Source organism: Hyperolius riggenbachi, chromosome 6, assembly GCF_040937935.1.
Source record: "Hyperolius riggenbachi isolate aHypRig1 chromosome 6, aHypRig1.pri, whole genome shotgun sequence".
In the NCBI taxonomy this organism is placed as follows: Eukaryota; Metazoa; Chordata; class Amphibia; order Anura; family Hyperoliidae; genus Hyperolius; species Hyperolius riggenbachi.
Window position 1 is genome coordinate 152,292,405 of NC_090651.1, and position 21,860 is coordinate 152,314,264.

General features: G+C 41.5%; 1 protein-coding gene and 1 long non-coding RNA gene across 3 annotated transcripts in view; one reads left to right on the forward strand and one right to left on the reverse strand.

Moving 5' to 3' along the window:
- Positions 1 to 20,981, reverse strand: part of LOC137521175 (uncharacterized) — a 31,629-nt gene extending 10,648 nt beyond the window's left edge. The window contains exons 1-2 of the long non-coding RNA XR_011022067.1: positions 20,896 to 20,981; positions 17,642 to 17,712 (exon numbers count right to left, since the gene is read on the reverse strand). This is a non-coding gene — a long non-coding RNA (uncharacterized lncRNA). The remainder of the gene's footprint in view (positions 1 to 17,641; positions 17,713 to 20,895) is intronic.
- LOC137521174 (mucin-3B-like) overlaps positions 1 to 21,539 on the forward strand; it is a 164,443-nt gene extending 142,904 nt beyond the window's left edge. For both annotated transcript variants that reach the window (XM_068240097.1, XM_068240096.1), the window contains 4 exons: positions 1,893 to 2,153; positions 3,753 to 4,040; positions 16,890 to 17,114; positions 21,408 to 21,539. In XM_068240097.1, coding sequence (XP_068096198.1) covers positions 1,893 to 2,153; positions 3,753 to 4,040; positions 16,890 to 17,114; positions 21,408 to 21,430 — 797 coding nt within the window. In that variant the 3' untranslated portion in view covers positions 21,431 to 21,539. The remainder of the gene's footprint in view (positions 1 to 1,892; positions 2,154 to 3,752; positions 4,041 to 16,889; positions 17,115 to 21,407) is intronic.
- Positions 21,540 to 21,860: the final 321 nt, after the last annotated feature.

The window sequence follows — 21,860 nt, forward strand, 5'->3', positions numbered from 1 at the left end:
TCTCTGTGCAGAAAATGAGGTAATAAAATTAACAAAACTTTATTACAACCATTTAAGATGGCATCAAGGAGCCATACAAGTTCAGGTAGATAGGTGGCTGGTACTGAACCCTGCTGCTGAGCTGAAATGTACCTGGAAAATATGGTACAGGTAGTAAAATGCAAAACATCTCATCTACACCCTCAAATTAGCAATAACATTTATTGAAAATCTGCATGTTATATAAATGCTAACATGGCTGGGGATAGTCAAGGAAATGCCAAAAATTCCAAGTTGATGCAGGTTTATGCAGAAAATTCTGTGGAAATTTCACCTCCGTGGGATTTGATTGGTCCATTTTCGAGCTGCATATATTTACATACATAAACATTGCATATTCCTGACCTCTGCCACCATCAAACTCTTCATCCATGCCCTCATCATTTCCCACCTTGACTACTGCAATGCCCTTCTGTCTGGTCTCCCTATGACCCGAATTGCCTCGCTGCAGTCCATCATGAATGCGGCAGCCAGAATTATCCACTCCTCCCATCGCTCCACCACGGCGGCTCCCCTTCGTGAATCCCTTCACTGGCTTCCTATCCAGTCCAGAATCAGATTCAATATACTGTGTCTGACCTACAAATCTGTCCACAAAACCTGTCCAACCTACATTTCCGATCTTACTCAGAGGTACACACCAAGCCGCTCACTCCGCTCCTCGAAATGAACTTCGCCTGACCGCCCCCCGCATCACCCAGTCCCATGCATGTCTCCAGGACTTCTCAAGAGCTGATTCAACACTATGGAACTCCCTACCTCCACCCATTAGGGCAGCCCAACATCTTCAAGAAGGCCCTCAAAACTCACCTTTTCACTCTGGCCTACCACCCCTCACAAGTGCTCCAAACCCACAGCTGAACTCTGGACCCCTACCTTTCGTGTCCCTACCTCTTCCTCTAGATTGTAAGCCTTTGGGCAGGGTCCTCCTCCTTTTGTGTCCTACCTGATCTTGCACCTCCATTACTGTGAACCCATGCTATGCATTTGAGTGAACCTAACTTGCCTAATCTCCATGCTCCATCCAGTGACTGACTAAGCATTACCTGGTACTCATACTATGGTGTGTGATCTGGTTTTCTTGTATTCCTGTATTGTCATATTGCTGTATGTCACCCCTAAATATTGTCTGTAACCTAAAATAATGTCCAGCGCTGCGTAATATGTTGGCGCTTTATAAATACAATAAATAATAAATAAATTTTCCCGAATTTCATCGACCAACCCTATGCACAGTTTAGGAAAGGTTGCAATGGGCAACTGCTTGATTTGTAGTCCAATTTTCTATGCACTGCTATTGAGAAATGGTGGATTAGGCAAAGTTCATAGTTTGCCTATAAGAACAGGAACGCAACAGGAAAGTGGCACCCTACATTATCCATGCATTGTGTGGCCTAAAGTGATGCATACAGTCAATGAAAAGTATGCTGCACTGCCGCCACTGTTGATGTGCACATTTTGCGGTAACATACTGCATGCACTGCATTGGGATACTGCATGCTGCTATACTGCAACACACCTGCTGCACTCTGAACATCGTATAGGTGGTGCACTGCAGTGCTACAAGTCATGTTACAATGCAGCTATTATACCGCACCACAGTAAACATAGCCTTTGGCTCCACTCTAATTCTGAAAATGTCCTCCACACAGTAACATGGCATGTGGGGGAGATGGAAATAGGCATGGTCAAGTGTAATTCACAACTAAGTATCTTTTGTTTGGCATATTAAAGAAGGATCTTTATACATATGTATTCAAATTTGTAAAAGCTTTATCACCGGTATATATAGCATAGTGTAAATGTATAGCTAAACAAATAAAATCATGCACGTTTATTTATTTTTTTTACAGCCCCTTGTGTTCCAAATAACACGGCGGTCCAAATGACCTGTGGAAATAACTCGGCAACCATGTCATGGGGGCAAAGCCGAGGGGCACAGAGCTACTTCAGTGTGGTGACATCTGATCAGAATGTCACCTACTTATGTGACACTACTAGCACAAGCTGCAATGTATCAAACCTGACTTGTGGATCAGTCTTCTCCTTTTCTGTGTTAGCTAAAGATATGCATTGCAACAGTTCATTTACCGAGCCTGCTGTGTATGGAATGGGTAAGTTTCATATAAAAGCATACTGTGCTTGTCCTAAGTGATTATTATTAATGCTTTATACATTGCCTGCTGTGGTGCTGTATACAATACAATATTCTCAAGAGTTGATAACAAATATGGTGCCCATACACGGTACAATAAAAAAAAATCCAATTTATTCGACCAAAACAATTAGAGTGAAAATTAAATATAATCTTTTTTTTTTACATCAAGAAAAAAATGATTTTGATAAAGAGCTGATCGGACATGTTGCAATATGGCATATTGGATAATTTTTCTCAGATTTTCAGAAAAATCTAACATTTGTGTATGGTACCTCAAAAAGTAATGAAAACTATTTGAACAAACTGAATAATTGATTGAATTTCTCTGATCAAAAAAAATCATACCGTGTATGGGCACCAATACAGTACATACCATATATAGTTTACCGCTAAAACTAATTGGCACATATGCTTGTGGATACATTAGCATTAACTCTGCCATTAGCCACATAACTTCTCAAAGAAAAGTTTTATCCATTCATCAAGTATGCATGTACTGTATGTATGTGAAGTACAGGTTTAATTTGAGAAGTTTACATCTCTGTGGTGCACAACACCTTCAGGCCTGCAATAAAGGCATGTGATGAATACCCGGGGTCCCTGCAGTCTCTCACTTTTTCCAGCGTCCTCCTTCGTTCTTCCATTCACTTTGTGTCCCGTCCTGTGACAAGCGTACGTTAAAACAGTAGAGGGTGCTCTACTGTTTGAACTTCGCCTTCTCACAGGATTGAACAGGAAGTGAAGAGAAGACGCCAGAAGAAGTGAGAGACTGCAGGCACCTGGGGACTCACGCCGGCGGACAGGTGATATTACTGCTGCATTTGTCATTGCCGTATTGAACGCCGCAAACGATGCGCTACCGACCCACCGGCGGTCGAGCAAAATTTTCCACATTGACAGATCGACTGAATCAATCGATTTCGGAGGGAAATCGGTCGATCGGTCAACATCTGCGTTAGTGATTTCACAGCAGATTCGATCACGGTGATCGAATCTGCTGTGTTTCGACAGGAAATCGGCGTAGTGTATGGGTACCTTTAGACTTTGCAACTGCTGTTCAGGAAATGCTGATGAAAACTAAGAAAACCCTGAGAATCTCCCATTAAGAGATGGACTGGTCCAATACCTGTCGGTTCAGTCAGATTTTAACTGCCTACTTTTTCCGCGATAGTGGTCCTTTAACAAACAAACCTGAGATGTATTTTTTTTGGGGGGGGGGGGGGGTGAGTGGTTTAAAAATGCTTTTAAAGAAACCCAGACAAAGTCACTGCCATGGAGAGTGTCTGCTCCTGGATTCATGTAAAGGGTACCTTTTGTCATGTTACTGATGATGTCCTAAAAGTCCCTTTTAATGGCGTTTTTGATTTAGGCAAATATTGAAGTAAAACTGGCAGAAGGTTGATTATTTTGTTTCAATTAAATTGCGTGTCTGGCTAAAGATCTAATTTTGTATAAATCCCCACCCTGTTACTATAAAATGTTTAAGGTTTACTTAAATTTGTAACTTAGATACTTGCACGAAATTCCAACAAACTGTGTGTGTTGTTTGCCATAGTCCCATGCCCGCCTGATCAAGTGGAAACCACAATTTACCGTAAACTTCTGAAGCCACAGGAAGTGGAAGTGTCCTGGAATGGAAGTCACTGTGGCACAGATTACATGGCAACAGTGCAGGGGCAGATCGGCAATGATCCAACATCCTCATTTGTATTAAATTCTTACTGGACAACATACATGGACTTTTACATCCCTGTACCCTGCAGTTCATCCTACAATGTTACAGTAACTTCTCGTAACGCAGCAGGAGAAAGCTATCCCAGCACTTCCCTACCAGGTTACACAGGTGTGTATATAAAGCTTTATATAAACTGTAAACTATTAAAATATGAACATATATTTGTATAAACAGAGATTTGATCTGATGATGGTCAAATCTGGTGGTCATTTGTTAGTCTATGGTCATCTTTACTCCTCTACTTTTTAAATATTCATACATATGAATTTCCTTAGCTGATTCTGATAAGTATTACAGCATTTCATGATGTCATGGGAAAAAACACATTTCAGGACAGGCAAGTAGTGAAGGGTGACTTGGCTTAAATGAGCTTTGAAAAAATGTGGCTCAATTTACATCAAAATCTGATGAAAGTTTGAGTTAAATTGCATTTACAATAGAATGAAGTCTATTGGTGGTCCTTTTTATGTGTACCTATTAGCACGCCGCCGGTGAGCCCGGCGCAGGGTGAGCCGAATGACAGCTCATCACCCTGCTGCCGCTCAAATCGCCAGCAGTGTTAAATAGTATTCTCTCTCTGAGTTGTAGCAACTTGGAGGGAGAAGTAATTTGGGTCTGGAGATTGCCGCAACCCCGAATTATGCTTGCGCCGCGTTCGCACTATAGCATTAGTGCTATAGTCGCACCCAGTTCAGGCGCTCAGTGCCAGGGGGCGAAACCACCTGATTCACATTTTTATAACCAATTTTTCTTGTTTCAAGTCCTGTAGACATCAAATTAACAAACGTTGATTCCGGTGATACCTTTAATGACTCTACACGGTTTATTGTAAACTTTTGAAACGTTAAGTTTCTTCTTCAGGCATTATACAGAACTGTATCAGAACCGTACAATAAAAAGTTTTGAATCAAATAAAGACTTATATAGCACTAGCTAGGCCTCGGCCCCTCACAACCGTCGTTCCCCGATCGCCACCGCAGCATCGCGCGGCCACCGCACACGCATGCAATGGCCGCAACACGTGGCCGCAACATTTTCTCTAATGCTAGGTACACAACATACAATTTTCTGACAGATTTACCGTCAGATCGATTATTTCCAACAGGTCCGATCTGATTTCCGATCGATAGAGAAATTGATGCTTTTGAACTGTGAGTGTGGAGAAAGCTACTGAGAGTTCCCTGGACTGCTAGAAGATTTAACCAGTCAATACTTAAAAGGATACCAGAGCCTAATCGGGGGAAGCAGGCATGTATAGGGAGCTGTCCTGATGGCCACCGTTCCCACACTGTCCCCCTCCTTTCGTACCTAAATGCCCCCAGCAGCCTCTTCCGGGTCGCTGGAGTCGGGCATGAGTGTGCAGGCGATGGCTGTGCATGTCCTACAGCTAGCAACCGGGTTCGGGCATGCTCTGCGCTGGACGTTACCATTACATCATGCACATTCGCAAAGATCACTCCCGGCTCTGGTTTACTTTAAAGGAAACCTGAGACCAGTTACATAGAATTTATACTTACCTTAGGCTTCCTACAGCATATATGACAAATGTACAGCATGTATATGTACATATGTATCAAATTTTACAGTGCCTTTCTAAAAAAAAGGATAAAAGTGACTAGGTTGGTTCTGGAAAAGAATAGGCAGATTCAAAGGTGGAGCTGTTTCCAAAATTAATACAAATTCTCAGTCCATGCTTACATTCTGCATCATATTTCTCGGTGGAATGATATGAGATGATTAAACTCTACTTCTAATATTATTAAAAAGCAAACACGACCACCCTGCAATGATAAGTTCTGTAGAAACTGTTCTTTTGAAATTCTTAGCTTTCCAGTCTCATATTTACAATTATTTTGATAAATTGAAATTATTAGTAGAATTCCCCTGAAGTAACTATATATTCTGCAACTTTTACTGAATTTGACAGATATGAGTTTTCTGATTCACTTTCTAGAAGTCATGATTTGGGTTACCCAGCTATGATGACCCATAGCCTATTTGTGTATATTGAGTGTATATCTGGTGTTGGGAAAATACAACTGTATTGCCCTTTTTTAAATGAATGTATATGTTGTATTAATGATCTAATTGTATCAGTTTAAGTTCTGGTGTCTTTAAGAGAGTTTCTGTTTACTAAGTTTCCAGCTCAAGGAAACTCTGGACTCACTGGTGAGTTCACATTAAAGGTAGCCATACACTGGTCGATTTGCCATCAGATTCGACCTGCAGATAGATCCCTCTCTGATCGAATCTGATCAGAGAGGGATCGTATGGCTACCTTTACTGGAAACAGATTGTGAACCGATTTCAGCCTGAAACCGTTCACAATCTGTTGTGGTGGTGGTGCTGCCGCCGCTCCCCGCCCCGCATACATTATCTGCTCCGCCGGCGCGACTGCCCCCTGTCACCGCTGCTCCGTCTCCGCTCTGGTCTCCAGGTCCGGCATGCTTTACTTCTTTAGAGCGCCCTCTACTGTTTAAACTTCCTGCCGGGCTAGAAGAAGTGAAGCATCCTGGACCCGGAGACCAGACCAGCGTGGAGACGGAGCAGCGGTGACCGGGGGCAGTCGTGCCGGCGGAGCAGGTAATGTATGCGGGCTGTATTGCGTCGGTCGTCGCGTACTCGAACGCGCTCCCTACCCGCGGGCGATCGACGGTAATTTTCCGCACGGAGCGATCGACGGGATCGGACGAAATGGATCGAAATTCGGCGTGTTGCGGGAACGACGTGACAGCAGATTCGATCCCAGTGATCGAATCTGCTGTCAAGCTGGCGGGAATCAGCCTAGTGTATGGCCAGCTTAAGAGTAGTTCTGTTGGTTATGCATGTCAGTCATTACAAAGCATTGTGATATAGGGAGACTTGGTACTAGATAGACATGTGTATGCACAGTGCCAAGCACACAAATACCTAGGCTGTGTTCCTTTTTTTATTTCTCTGCCTTCCACAAATAACTAGGCTGTGTTCCTTTTTTTTTCTCTGCCTGCCACAAATAACTATGAAGGTGTCATTGAGAAGAAACAATGAAACAGTAAAAGCTTAAAAACTAGATTTAAATATAAAATAAAACTGGGGAATATCTAAAATATATCATTTTTAGGAGACTAAGGATTGATACAATTGTTTTTCTCATCAGTTTATTTTCACCTCGCATGTCCTTTAACCATTTCAGCCCGCGGGGATTTTTCACCTCCCATTCATTCGCTAATAACTTTATCACTACTTATCTTAATTTATTGATCTATATCTTATTTTTTCCACCAGTATTTAGGCTTTCTTTTGGTGGTACATTTTGCTAAGAATTATTTTTCTATAGATGCATTTTAACAGGATTAATAAGAAAAAAAGAAAGGGAAAAAAATTCATGATTTCACAGTTTTCGGCCATTATAGCTTTAAAATAATCCATGCTACCATAATTAAAACCTATGTATTTTATTTGCCCGTTTGTCTCGGTTATGACACCATTTAAATGTTGTCCCTATCACAATGTATGGCGCCAATATTTTATTTGGAAATAAAGGTGCATTTTTTCCATTTTGCGTCCATCACTATTTACAAGCTTATAATTTAAAAAATAAAAACAAGGAACACCAAGAGCCCCAATAGTGTAATATGTACTGGTAAATGGTTACTAGATAGAGTAAATATTAATACTCACAAACCAGGGTTACCATTAGGCAACCACTGTAAAGGCAGGTGGGGAGATTTTCCTGACCCCACTCAGGAATAAGAAGTCACTCTCTGTAGATGAGAAAAAGGGGTTCAACCCTCCACCCAGGGTGGACTCAATATTATGCAGGAGAACAGAGGCGCCAAAAGGATAAAAGGAAGCTAAATGAGCTTAAAACCAAATTCTTGGTAAATAGAGGAGGTAGTGGTGGACTTACCTCCTCCAAGTAGACACACAACGACTGTAGTAAACACAGTCAATATATTTTATTTATGAACACCAAATATGCAACGCGTTTCGCAGGTTTGATCCCGCTTCATCAGGTAATAACAACGGAGCAATAGCATATGTGGTCAGTAGAAGAGCCAGGCACCTCTGCGTTGTTATTGCCCGATGAAGCGGGATCAAACCTGCGAAACGCGTTGCATATTTGGAGTTCATAAATAAAATATATTGACTGTGTTTACTACAGTCGTTGTGTGTCTACTTGGAGGAGGTAAGTCCACCACTATCTCCTCTATTTACCAAGAATTTGGTTTTTAAGCTCATTTAGCTTCCTTTTATCCTTTTGGCGCCTCTGTTCTCCTGCATAATCATTTAAAAAATGTTCGTAGTATACCCCCTTAACCACTTAAGGACCGAGGTGATAGAGATCTACGCCCTGTTTTGATGGGCTCCTGGCTGGCAGGGCGTAGATCTCTATCACCGGCGCCGCCGCTCCCCGCCGCGATCGCGCGCACCGAACCGGCTGCACTTAGCTGTCTTATGACAGCTAAGGCTTCCGGGTATCGGCAGGAGCCGTCACTGATTGGCTCCCTGCCGTGTGATCGCTGTGAGCCAATCACAGCGATCACCCTCCGAAAGGCAACATAGTTGCCGTTCCGCCTTCCTCTCCGCCTCCCTCTCCCTGTCACTGTGGATCTTGTGTGACAGGGAGAGACGCACAGCCTGCAGCCGTGACAGGCTGTGCGATTTTAGTGTAAAAAAATCCAGATCTCCCCCCCATGTATCCCTTGATCCCCTCCCAACCACCTATATATATATATAGATCTATATATATATATATATATATATATATATATATATATATATATATATATATATATATATATATATATATATATATATATATATAGATCTATATATATATAGATCTATATATATATATATATATAGATCTATATATATATAGATCTATATATATATATAGATCTATATATATATATATAGATCTATATATATTTTACTGGATTGTGATTTTAACCACTTGCCGACCGCCCCTACCTAGGGGCGGCGGCAAAGTGGAGCCCGCAACGACCGCAATACGCCGATCGGCGGCGGCTCGTTGCGGACTAGCTGGCCGGGGATCGCACGCTGGATGTGCCCACCCGCGACGTCAACCCTCCAGCCAATTAGCAGCGGCGGCGGGTTGTTAACCCCCGATCTGCCGCATGTAAAGCGGATAATACGCTTTGTAATGTAAACAAAGCGTATTATACAGGCTGCCTCCTGCCCTGGTGGTCCCAGTGATTGAGGGACCACCAGGGCAGGTTGCAGCCCTCCTAGTAAGTACCCAAGCACACTGATCCTGCCCCCTGATCACCCACTGCACCCATCAGACCCCCCCTGCCCACCCCTCAGACACCTGTTTGCACCCAATCACCCCCCTAATCACCCATTAATCACTCCCTGTCACTATCTCAACACTATTTTTTAGATTAGGTCCTAAACTGCCCCCTGGGGGCTCCTGAACACCCCCCCCCCACACCCTCAGATCCTCCCTAGACCCTCCCCCCTGTGTACTGTATACATATATTCTTCCCTATAATCACCCACTGATCACCTGTCAATCACCCATCAATCACCCCCTGTCACCACCACCCATCAGATCAGACCCTAACCTGCCTTTTGTGGGCACCTGATCACCCACCCACACCCTCAGATTGCGTGCAGACCCACCCTCAAATCACCTCCGAAAGTGCATTGTTTACATCTGTTCTCCCCTCTAATCATCCACTGATCACCCATCAATCACCCCGTCACCAACTGTCACTGCTACCCATCAGATCAGACACTAATCTGCCCCTTGCGGGCACCCAATCACCCGCCCACACCCTCAATTAGCCCCCCAGACCCCCTCTGATCAACTCGCCAGTGCATTGCTTGCATATATTCTCCTCTGTAATCACCTACTGATCACCTATCAACCACCCCGTCACCCCCTGTCACTGCTACCCATCAGATCAGGCCCTAATATGCCCCCTGCGGGCTTCTGATCACCCGGCCAAACCCTCACCCGCCCCACCGCAGTGACAGAAATTTTTTTTCTGATCACTGCTGGTACGACTTAATTGCCATGTCCAGGTCACGATTTGAGAACATTCCTGCACTTCAGTGCCAATACAACCTGTCATCTAAGAAGCCACCCTGCTTATGACCGGTTCCACAAAATTCGGCCCCTCATAGACCACCTGTCATCAAAATTTGCAGATGCTTATACCCCTGAACAGTCATTTTGAGGCATTAGGTTTCCAGACTACTCCTCGTGGTTTTGGGCCCCTAAAATGCCAGGGCAGTATAGGAACCCCACAAGTGACCCCATTTTAGAAAGAAGACACCCCAAGGTATTCCGTTAGGTGTATGACGAGTTCATAGAAGATTTTATTTTTTTGTCAAAAGTTAGCGGAAATTGATTTGTATTGTTTTTTTTCACAAAGTGTCATTTTCCACTAACTTGTGACAAAAAATAAAATCTTCTATGAACTCACCATACACCTAAGGGAATACCTTGGGGTGTCTTCTTTCTAAAATGGGGTCACTTGTGGGGTTTCTATACTGCCCTGGCATTTTAGGGGCCCTAAACCGTAAGGAGTAGTCTAGAAACCAAATGCCTCAAAATGACCTGTGAATAGGACGTTGGGCCCCTTAGCGCACCTAGGCTGCAAAAAAGTGTCACACATGTGATATCGCCGTACTCAGGAGAAGTAGTATAATGTGTTTTGGGGTGTATTTTTACACATACCCATGCTGGGTGGGAGAAATATCTCTGTAAAGGGACAATTGTGTGTAAAAAAAATCAAAACATTTTAATTTACAGAGATATTTCTCCCACCCAGCATGGGTATGTGTAAAAATACACCCCAAAACACATTATACTACTTCTCCTGAGTACGGCGATACCACATGTGTGACACTTTTTTGCAACCTAGGTGCGCTAAGAGGCCCAACGTCCTATGAGTACCTTTAGAATTTCACAGGTCATTTTGAGGCATTTGGTTTCTAGACTACTCCTCACGGTTTAGGGCCCCTAAAATGCCAGGGCATTATAGGAACCCCACAAGTGACCCCATTTTAGAAAGAAGACACCCCAAGGTATTCAATTAGGTGTATGGGGAATTCATAGAAGATTTTATTTTTTGTCACAAGTTAGTGGAAAATGACACTTTGTGAAAAAAACAATAAAAATCATTTTCCGCTAACTTGTGAAAAAAAAAAATGAAATCTTCTATGAACTCCCCATACTACTAACGGAATACCTTGGGGTGTCTTCTTTCTAAAATGGGGTCACTTGTAGGGTTCCTATACTGTCCTGGCATTTTAAGGGCCCTAAACCGTGAGGAGTAGTCTAGAAAATAAATGCCTTAAAATGACCTGTGAAAATCCTAAAGGTACTCATAGGACTTTGGGCCCCTTAGCGCAGTTAGGGTGCAAAAAAGTGTCACACATGTGGTATCGCCGTACTCAGGAGAAGTAGTATAATGTGTTTTGGGGTGTATTTTTACACATACCCATGCTGGGTGGGAGAAATATCTCTGTAAATGGACAATTGTGTGTAAAAAAAATCAAAAGAAATCTCATTTACAGAGATATTTCTCCCACCCATCATGGGTATGTGTAAAAATACACCCCAAAACACATTATACTATTTCTCCTGAGTAAGGCGATACCACATGTGTGACATTTCTTTTGCAGCCTAGGTGCGCTAAGGGGCCCAAAGTCCTATGAGCACCTTTAGGCTTTACAGGGGTGCTTACAATTTAGCACCCCCCAAAATGCCAGGACAGTAAACACACCCCACAAATGACCCCATTTTGGAAACTAGACACTTCAAGGTATTCAGAGAGGGGCATGGTGAGTCCGTGGCAGATTTCATTTTTTTTTGTCACCAGTTAGCAGAAATGGAAACTTTTTTTAATTTATTTTTTTTGGCACAAAGTGTCATTTTCCGCTAACTTGTGACAAAAGATAAAATCTTCTATGAACTCACCATGCCTCTTAGTGAATACTTTGGGGTGTCTTCTTTCCAAAATGGGGTCATTTGGGGGGTGTTTATACTATCCTGGAATTCTAGCACCTCATGAAACCTGACAGGTGCTCAGAAATGAGAGAGATTCTTCAAAATGGGAAAATTCAATTTTTGCACCATAGTTTGTAAACGCTATAACTTTTACCCAAACCAATAAATATACACTGAATGGGTTTTTTTTAATCAAAAACATGTTTGTCCACATTTTTCGCGCTGCATGTATACAGAAATTTTACTTTATTTGAAAAATGTCAGCACAGAAAGTTAAAAAAATCATTTTTTTGCCAAAATTCATGTCTTTTTTGATGAATATAATAAAAAGTAAAAATCGCTGCAGCAATCAAATAGCACCAAAAGAAAGCTGTATTAGTGACAAGAAAAGGAGGTAAAATTCATTTAGATGGTAGCTTGTATGACTGAGCAATAAACCATTAAAGCTGCAGTGGTCTGAATGGAAAAAAGGCTCTGGTCCTTAAGGGGTGAAAAGACTGCGGTCCTTAAGTGGTTAAAATGCATATTTAAAAAGTTCAGGCCCTTAGGTAACTATTTGTCTTTTTTTTATTGTAATATGTGATGTGTATTTGTTTTCTATTAAAAATTTTATTTGGGTAATATTTTGGTGTGGGAGATAAACAGTTAATTTTTAATGTTATTATATGTGTAAATTGTAAAGTAAAAAAATATGTAGATGTAGTTTTACTATTTGGCCACAAGATGGCCACCTTGAATTTTTTCTCCCCTCCTTGTGCTTCTCGCTAAGTGGAAGCACAAGGGGGAGGCGGAAATTTTGACGCGCAGAAATACTGAAGCCTCTTGTAAGAGCGCTTCGGTTTTTCTGCTGGGGAGACGGATCGGTGATCGGGAACCATGTTCCTGTTCACTAATCCCAGGGCTACCGGGGGACACCACGGGGTGCGAGTGGGAGCGCGCCGAAGCGCGGCACCGCACCACAGCAGCCGCCCGGACGTGAGCTTCACGTCCGGGCGGCAGAAATAGTTAACTATGATGACATTTCCCTGAGACAAAAGCAGGCAGGGTAACTATATAGGCAATAAAAAGTAGTGAACCATGTAAATTTAATGCTGGGTACACACAGTGCAATTTCCCAGCCAATTGTCCAAACTTCTCCCAATTGATAAGCAGATCAATTTTCTGATCAATCAATCCTGTTAGCAATCAGGACCAGAATGGACATGTCAGAAATTATCGTTTTATTCTGTCAATCAGACAGGAAGTTGCATCGTGTGTACCCAGCATAAGGTACAATGGCTTCTTCCAAACTCCATCATGTCACTTCACAATGGAATTGAGGGAAATTAGTATTGAGGGAAATAGAACAGGTAGTAGCACTTATGGTAGATATATACAGTGCTGCCCATAATTATTCATACCCCTGGCAAATTTTGACTTGAAGTTACTTTTATTCAACCAGCAAGTAATTTTTTGACGGGAAATGACATAGGTGTCTCCGAAAAGATAATAAGACCAAGTACAAGAGGCATTATTGTGGGGAAAAAAAATATTTCTCAGCCTTTTACATTTGAGCAAAAGGTGTCCAGTCCAAAATTATTCATACCTGTAACAAACGTATCTGGTGTTGTTTCTGGAAGCTGCTCTGACAGTGTGGAGCAGCTGGAGGAAGCTTCAACTACCGTCAGTCGCATCCCCGGCTCCCCTGTAGACGTGAATCAACATGTTCGCATCCCCGGCTCCCCTGTAGATGTGGGTCAGCGTGGTGTTTCTGGCAGTCTCCCTAGGAGGATGCACGCAGCTCAGAGCTGCCTTTATAGGTTAAGGAGGCGTGTCTGAGGTGTGGCAGCTGATTCCTGCGGTCAGCTGACACTTTCTGCAGGGATGTTGCTGATTGGTCTGATTTTCCTGGAGGCTTGGTGTGTTCTCTACCCCTGCTATATAAGCCCTGGGCATTCAGTTACTCGCTGTCCGTTATAGCTATCAATTCACTGAGCGCTGGACCTTGTCTTGCTACTGTGCCTAGTCAGCTAGTTTTCAGATATATATACTGTATATGTATATATATATATATATATATATTTGTATATTATTCTGATTGTTATTCTGTGTATGTCCCGGCTAAACCCTCACTTTGATTCTGCCTCCTCCTTGTCTGTACCTCAGCCATCTGATCTAAGTGTATGACCTCAGCCTGTTTTACGTTTTTGTCTCGGTCTCAGCCTTCTTTAGTATAGCCATCTGAGCACCTGTGTATGATATCAGCCTGTTATTGACCTAGCCTTACCTCAGTCCTATTGTACCGCAGTATTTCTGACTACACGTGTATGACTTTAGCTGACAATCTGACCACGATTTATCTATTCAGTGATTACGTCTAATACCCAGCGTCACAATACCCTTCTCGATAATCAATAGAAAAGCTTTTATTGGCTATTACAGTAATCAAACGCTTCCTATAATTGCAGATCAGCTTTTTACATGCCTCCACAGGTATTTTTGCCCATTCATCTTTAGCAATTAGCTCCAAATCTTTCAGATTAGAGGGTCTTCTTGCCATTACCCTGATCTTTAGCTCCCTCCACAGATTCTCAATTGGATTCAAGTCAGGACTCTGGCTGGGCCACTCCAAAACGTTAATGTTGTTGGGCTTGATTCACAAAGCTGTGCTAACCCAGTTAGAGACTTTAGGCGTGATCACCATTGAACCACGCTGGTGAAAAGCCAGTTTAGGCGTGATAAGTCCCGCACGCAAAGCAGCGCCATTAAACTTTCTGCAAAGTACACCAGACTTTGCTAGCACAAAACTTTTGATCAGCTGTGCACTGCGGTGCTAACCCAGTTGGTGCTATAGTTATCACGCCTAAACTTACCACACCTAAACTTATCACGCCTAAACTTATCACGACGCCTAAACTGAGTTTAGGCATGATAAAGGGCTTTTCACCAGCGTGCTAACTGATAGCACAGCTTTGTGAATCAAGCCCGTTGTCTGCTAACCATTTCTTTGCCACTTTTGCTGTGTGTTTTGGATCATTGTCATGCTGAATTGTCCACTGATGCTCAAGTTTCTTTACAGACTGCCTGATGTTGTCATTGAGAATCCTGATATATTGCTCTTTTTCATGGTGCCGGTTACTGTGCTTAAGTTCCCTGGTCCATAGGCTGAAAAACACCCCCAAAGCATTAGGTTCCCACCAGCATGTCACAGTGGGAATGGTGTTCTTTGGGTTGAAGGCTTTTTTTTTTTTCTTTTTTTACACCAAATGAAGGAACCATCATTGTGACCAAACAATTCAATTTTTGTTTCATCTGACCATAACACAGAAGACTAGAAGTCTTCTTTGTCCAAATGAGCATTTGCAAAGGCCAAGCGAGCTTTTGTGTGCTTTATCTGGAGAAGTGGAGTCCTCCTTGGTCTGCATCCGTGGAACCCAGCAGTGTCTGTCTTGCCACCTTGCCACCAGCAGAGCCCAGATTTACCAGGATGGTCTTGGTGGTGATCCTTGGATTCTTTTTCACCTCTATCTCTATCCTCCTGGCCAGCACAGGTATCACTTTTGGTTTCTGACCACATCCTCTGATATTTTCCACAGTGCAGAACATCTTGTATTTTTTAATATTACTTTGCACTGTAGCCACTGGAACTTGAAAACGTTTAGAAATGGCCTTGTAGCCCTTTCCTGACTTGTGAGCAGCCACAATGCGCAGCCTCAGGTCTTCATTGAGCTCCTTTGTCTTAGCCATGACTGTCCACAAACCAACTGCAGAGCTGCTGTTTTTCACCTGTTGAGTTGATTAAAACCACTGTTCCCAATTAATCAGGGTAATTAGGATGCTTTAGAACAGCTTGGAGTATTTGGAATAGTATAGAACTTTGGATTTTCCCACAGACTGTCAACAGTTTGTGAAGGGTATGAATAATTTTGAACTGGACACTTTTTCCTCAAATGTAAATAAAAGCTGAGAAATGTATTTTCCCACAATAATGCCTCTTGTACATTGTCTTATTATCTTTTGAAACACCATGTCATTTTCCATCAAAAATTACTTGCTGGTTGAATAAAAGTAACTTTAAGTCAAAATTTGCCAGGGATATGAATAATTATGGGCAGCACTGTAGGTAGGTAGGTATATATACATACACAAAGTGCATCCAGAAAGTATTCACAGTGCATCACTTTTTCCACATTCCACAGGCTGAATTCAAAAAAGATTAAATTCATTTTTTGCCTCAGAATTCTACGCACAACACCCCATAATGACAACATGCAAAAGTTTACTTAAGGTTTTGACAAATTTATTAAAAATAAAAAATTGAGAAATCAACATAGGTATTCACACAGCCTTTGCCATGAAGCTCAAAATTGAGCTCAGGAGCTTAGTAAAAGGCACAGGGCATCACGCCTGAAGTTTGCCAAAAGGCACCTGGAAGACTCTCAGACCATTAGAAACTAAATTCTCTGGTCTGATTAGACAGAGATTGAACTATTTAGTGAAACATGGTGGTGGCAGCATCATGGTGTGGGGATGTTTTTCAGTGGCAGGAACTGGCAGACTAGTCAGGACAAAGGTAAATATGACTGTTGAAGTTGAAGATGGCAATGTAGAAGCATCCTAGATGAAAACCTGCTCTAGAGTGCCCTACAACTCAGATCTTGGCAATGGTTTATCTTTCAGCAGGACAACGTTGAGGGCCTGAGCATTTAAAAAAAGGGGGACAAAATGACTGTCAGACTCCAATGCATTCAACTAAATAATTTTAATAACTCTCGTCTAATTACATCAGTATCATATCAGCAAATTCAAATGTGACTTAAATTAAGTCTCATGCTCATTACAGTATACAAGGTTTTGTTTTTTAACCTATTGGTGTAGTTTAAGTGCATGTATCTTGCATCAACATGTCAATGTTATTTTTTTATCTCTGCATACTTCTTTCAGTTTTATTAAATAGATCCTTAAAAACCTTTCCATGTAACAGCTTGATCTTGCATTTGTTTTTATAGCACCGTGCCCTCCACAAGTGCAGCCACTTGTAGTAAGTGGAGGAAACCTAGTGATCTCTTGGCAGGCATCACCTTATGCAGATGAATACCGAGTTGTACAGATGGATAATAATAATACAATATGCACAACTCCAGGTCTGGCCTGTCAAGTGTCTTTCACTTCCAGCTCTTTCCAAGTTATCGCTGTGAATCCATCAGGAGAGAGCAACCCAATCCTTATTCCAGGTGATTATTCATTTATATTGGTGTGATGTTGCATGTCACAAATATGATGTATAAAGTATGCATTCTCCTCCCTGGTATATAAATATTTGTGATGATGGGTTGTACCATGTACTATGTGCATTTCATAAGTTCCACCTTGGATATTTGGATAGAAGGCAAGAAACATTGCTAAGTGCTAACGTGAAAATGCTCTCATATTTTAAACATAATTCTGAATTATTTTGTATTTGATATTTAAAGGACGGTTATAGCTAAGGATGGTCAATGAGGTGCAGATAATTACAAGATGGTTCAGAATTATGCAAGTGCATGCAGCTTCAAAACCGACCAATCAAATCCCACCAAGGTGGAATTGGATTGTTCCATTTTACAGCTGCATCTATTCTCATAATTTTGCTTTATCTAGAAATATTTACATCTCATGACCATCCCAAGTTCTAACAAAGGCGGATTTTGAACTTATTTATAAATAAACCAGTTTCAAAGAGAACCTGAGGCGTGATAACTGCCAAAAAGTAAATACTTACCTAAGCACATGGAAGCCTCTGTATCCTCCAGAGGCTTCCTATGCTGTCCTCTGCCACCCGCTGGGACCCTCCTGAAGCGAAAAGAATAGTAAGATATATTAAATTGTATGTGTAGTATGGAAAATTGAAGATTAGTAGCAAAGGAAAGAGTCACATTTTTTTTGTTTTCAGCTACATAGCTTTTTTTTATATAACATTGCATGATTTTCTAATATTCACAGTTTACAAACGACACTCTGCATTTTAAAACTATAAAACAGAGCAGAGCTAATGACCGTTAACTTTACTACAGTAAAATCCTGTGTGAAATTGTCTTTCACCGTTTCTTTGATGTATAAGTGCTTTAGAAAATAGCACTTCTCTGACTAAATTAGTCAGAGAGCTCAGATAAGCTCTTTTGCGTAGATAACGAGTGAAGTTTCTTAACTCTCCCTGTACTGGAAACAGTATTAGACTACTAATTGCTACTAATGTTCTATTTCTTACTATTTTCGTACTACACATACAATTCATTATTATCATAAGTTTATTTTCACCTCAGATTCCCTTTAACATGAGAGCTGTGCTCCTCTTCTGGCACGAGTGTGCCTGCTCAGTAGCACAGAGTCATTCATGCATGAGTGGCACCAGCTTATTGTGCAGGAGCCACTGTACTCACACAGGCACAGTACAGGTAGGTGTGTGTATAGGACTGCGGCACTGATGTGATTACCGACAAGCCCTCACTGGTGGTTTTCTGGGGGGCCTCGCTTGATGACGGACTGGCAGATGCCTTCTATAGGATCCAGAGACTTCCCTCTTCTTAGCTAGAAACCTCCATACTGGATCTATATTTGAATAGGCTCCACAGTAATCAGTGTATATTTTCATTGCTTTGTGGTTTTGTTTCATCTACATTATTGGGCAGCATTGGTTATGGGCATTTGTCTCAATTAGGGATGATCAATGAGATGCAAATATTTCTGAGTTCATGCACAATTATGTACATTTGTATGCAGTTTGAAAATGGCCCAATCAAATCACACCCAGGTATAAACTGATTAGTCCATTCTCAAGCTGCATAAATGTACATAAAAATCTACATAATCCTGCATAAACCTGGAAATATTTGCAACTCATTGATCACCCCCAGTATAAATACTGTGCTTGCAGTTCCACTGCTCCCCGTCAGTACTTTCCCCCTGCAGTTTATCCCAGGAAGCTCTATTGGGGCTAGTTCACATTGGGCCCTTTACCGCGATCGCATTTGCGTCCGCGATCCGAAAGACCAAATCTTGCGATTTGCGCTTGTGATTCCCTTTCAATAGAATGAGAATCACAGCACAATCGCCCCCAAAACGCTGCATGCAGCACGTTTGCAATTAATCAAAATCGCAACCGCTGCAGTGTGAATCTATCCATAGGGATACATTAGATAACCGGCGATCAGCAAAGCGCTGAATAATCGCCCCAGTGTGAACCAGCCCTAAGCCAATTAGGACTTCCAGCTCTTAAGCCTGATACACATATTACATTTTGATTGGCCAGTCATTGCCAATTTTACCACTTCCATGTAGTATGAGAGCTTACCTGCACAAAGATGGTTACATTGGTGAGTCACTGGCCAAACACAATTGGATGTGTGTACTAGGCTTTTCAGTTCTGTATGTCAGTCAGTGCATCTGACTTGTCCTAGCGGTTCTGTGTTATGGTGGCCATAGACTTAATTTCCCAATGATATCCAACAGATTCAATCACAGTGTTCAAATATACTAGACATCAATGCCCAATCAATTTCTAAGCAAAATTGTTTGAACCGATGGGCCCATACAGAAGATATCGCTCAGTCAGGGGTGGGTTAGGAGCGTGTCGCTGTTTGATTTCAGGACCATGGATGGTCAATGTTGATAGAAATGGGGGTGATCATGTGGCCTGACTGGCAGTGCATGGCACCTTGGATATTCAATAGATTTCATACTGAAATCTATTGAAAATCTGTGATGTGGAAAAATATGATCCCTCTCAGTGGTGGTTATAGGTCACTATAAACCTTTTGGGTATTCTGGAATTTATTTGTGATTGCTATTTGCTGGTCATTGAGGTAACAGGTTTGCTGATTTTATTTTTTTTCTCATTTTTTCCTGTTTTCTGCCACTACTGTAGATATTTTTTTACACATGTGCACTCTGTTAGAATACATCGAACTAAACAATGCAGAGCCTGGTATCACCTGTATGGTGATGACAGGAACATGTAGAATCTAAAGGTTTTTCAGATGCCTCATCATTAAAGCAGGACCAGCGCTACCATATAGGCAAAGGAGGGACTCCGAACAATGCTGGACCCCCATCACCTCCCAGCTTATGGTTCCCAGGGCCCTGCACCACTTTTGCAGCATAGCAACTCACCTGTCCTGATGCACTACTCCATCCATGTTCCCAGTCTTCACCTGTACCAGTGCACTGCACCATCCCCGCCAGCATGTCTTTATGTAAAAAAAATGTGTCGGGTAATAGAGAAAAGGTGTCATTGGGAGGATGAAGATGAGGGCGCATGAACTAATGGAGTAGCATGATTGCACAGGGGAGTTGCTATGCAATAAAATAATAAAAGAACAATGTGGAGAAATAGCAATAAATGGACAGCAACTGTAATGCTACCTACACACAATGCATTTTTTTGACCGATTTACTGTCAGATCGATTATTTCCAACTTGTCCGATCTGATTTCTGATCAATTCTCCAATCGATTTTCCATTCACTTTTATGAAAAATTGTTCAGAAAATCAGTCAGAAATCAAATTGGACATGTTGGAAATAATCGATCTGACAGTAAATCTGTCAGAAAATTGCATCCTGTGTACCTAGCATAACTGTGAATCTTGAAAATCAAATAATCATAATAAAGTGATCCGATGCATCCTGGTGGAGATTGAAATGGAGAAATAAACATTAGTGGGGTACTGTGACAATGAATATAGTGCAGTGATAATGAGAAAAGTGTACACGACAGTGTGGAAGTGATGTAAATACATAGAAATATATGAATATATAGACAAAACATTCCATACGCTCAGTTCAGACTGCACGGATCTAAAACTGATTCGGTAAAAACTGATGTCAAACTGATTTTCTTACATTGGGCATCAGTTTTCCATTCAATTGTAAACTCAGTTCCGTTACCTGTTGACCCCAGCTCGGTATACCATATATACCACCGGTATTGTGACAAAGAATGTTGGGCAGCACGGTGGCGTAGTGGTTAGCGCTCTCACCTTGCAGCGCTGGGTCCCTGGTTCGAATCCCAGCCAGGTCAACATCTGCAAGGAGTTTGTATGGTCTCCCTGTGTCTGCGTGGGTTTCCTCCTATATCCCAAAAACATACAGATAAGTTTATTGGCTTCCCCCCAAATTGGCCCTAGACTGCAATACATACACTACACGACACATAAATAGACATAGGACTTTGGTAGGGATTACATTGTGCGCTCCTCTGAAGGACAGTTAGTGACAGGACTATATTCTCTGTACAACGCTGCGTAAGATGGCGGCGCTATATATATAAATACTAAATAATAATAATAGTTCATATGGTACAAAGAAAAATAAGTCCAGAATAGCATCAAAATGCACAGGCATAAAAGAATTGGAAGATTATCAGTCCCTAATTTGATGGAGTACTATTACACAGCTCAACTAACACAAATCTCCAATATACAGATATATTAGTATAAAATATAGATTTCTGTACTTTCACAGTATTAACAGATTCTATTTTTTTTAACAGGATATAATGAACCCAGTCCATAATGAAGATGTTTTGTACAGTATTGTACAGCAGTCTCTACTAGATGCTACCTCTCTACAGTCAGTAGCAGTTATAAAGCACTTATGAATAAAAGCTTATCTATTTTATAAAGGACTAATTATTTCAATTTCCCTTGCATATATAAATATATATTATATCATTGCTCTTGTTATAAATATTAGTATTTCTGTTTCTCACATGTATCTTATGCTTAAAAGTATCACTTAATAAATCTTTTCTTATGCTACAGCATGTTAGATTTTCCCCAGTTTATGAGCTACCTGTAGTACACAGTCACATTTCATTACATTCATTTTATAACTACTTGGTTGGCAAGAAAGTTGTGCATAGTTGTGTGTGATGCAGTTGGTTAGTTGATAGCACTCTTTGCATCTCTGGGTCCCATTTCAAACCTGGACCAGGAGGCCCAGA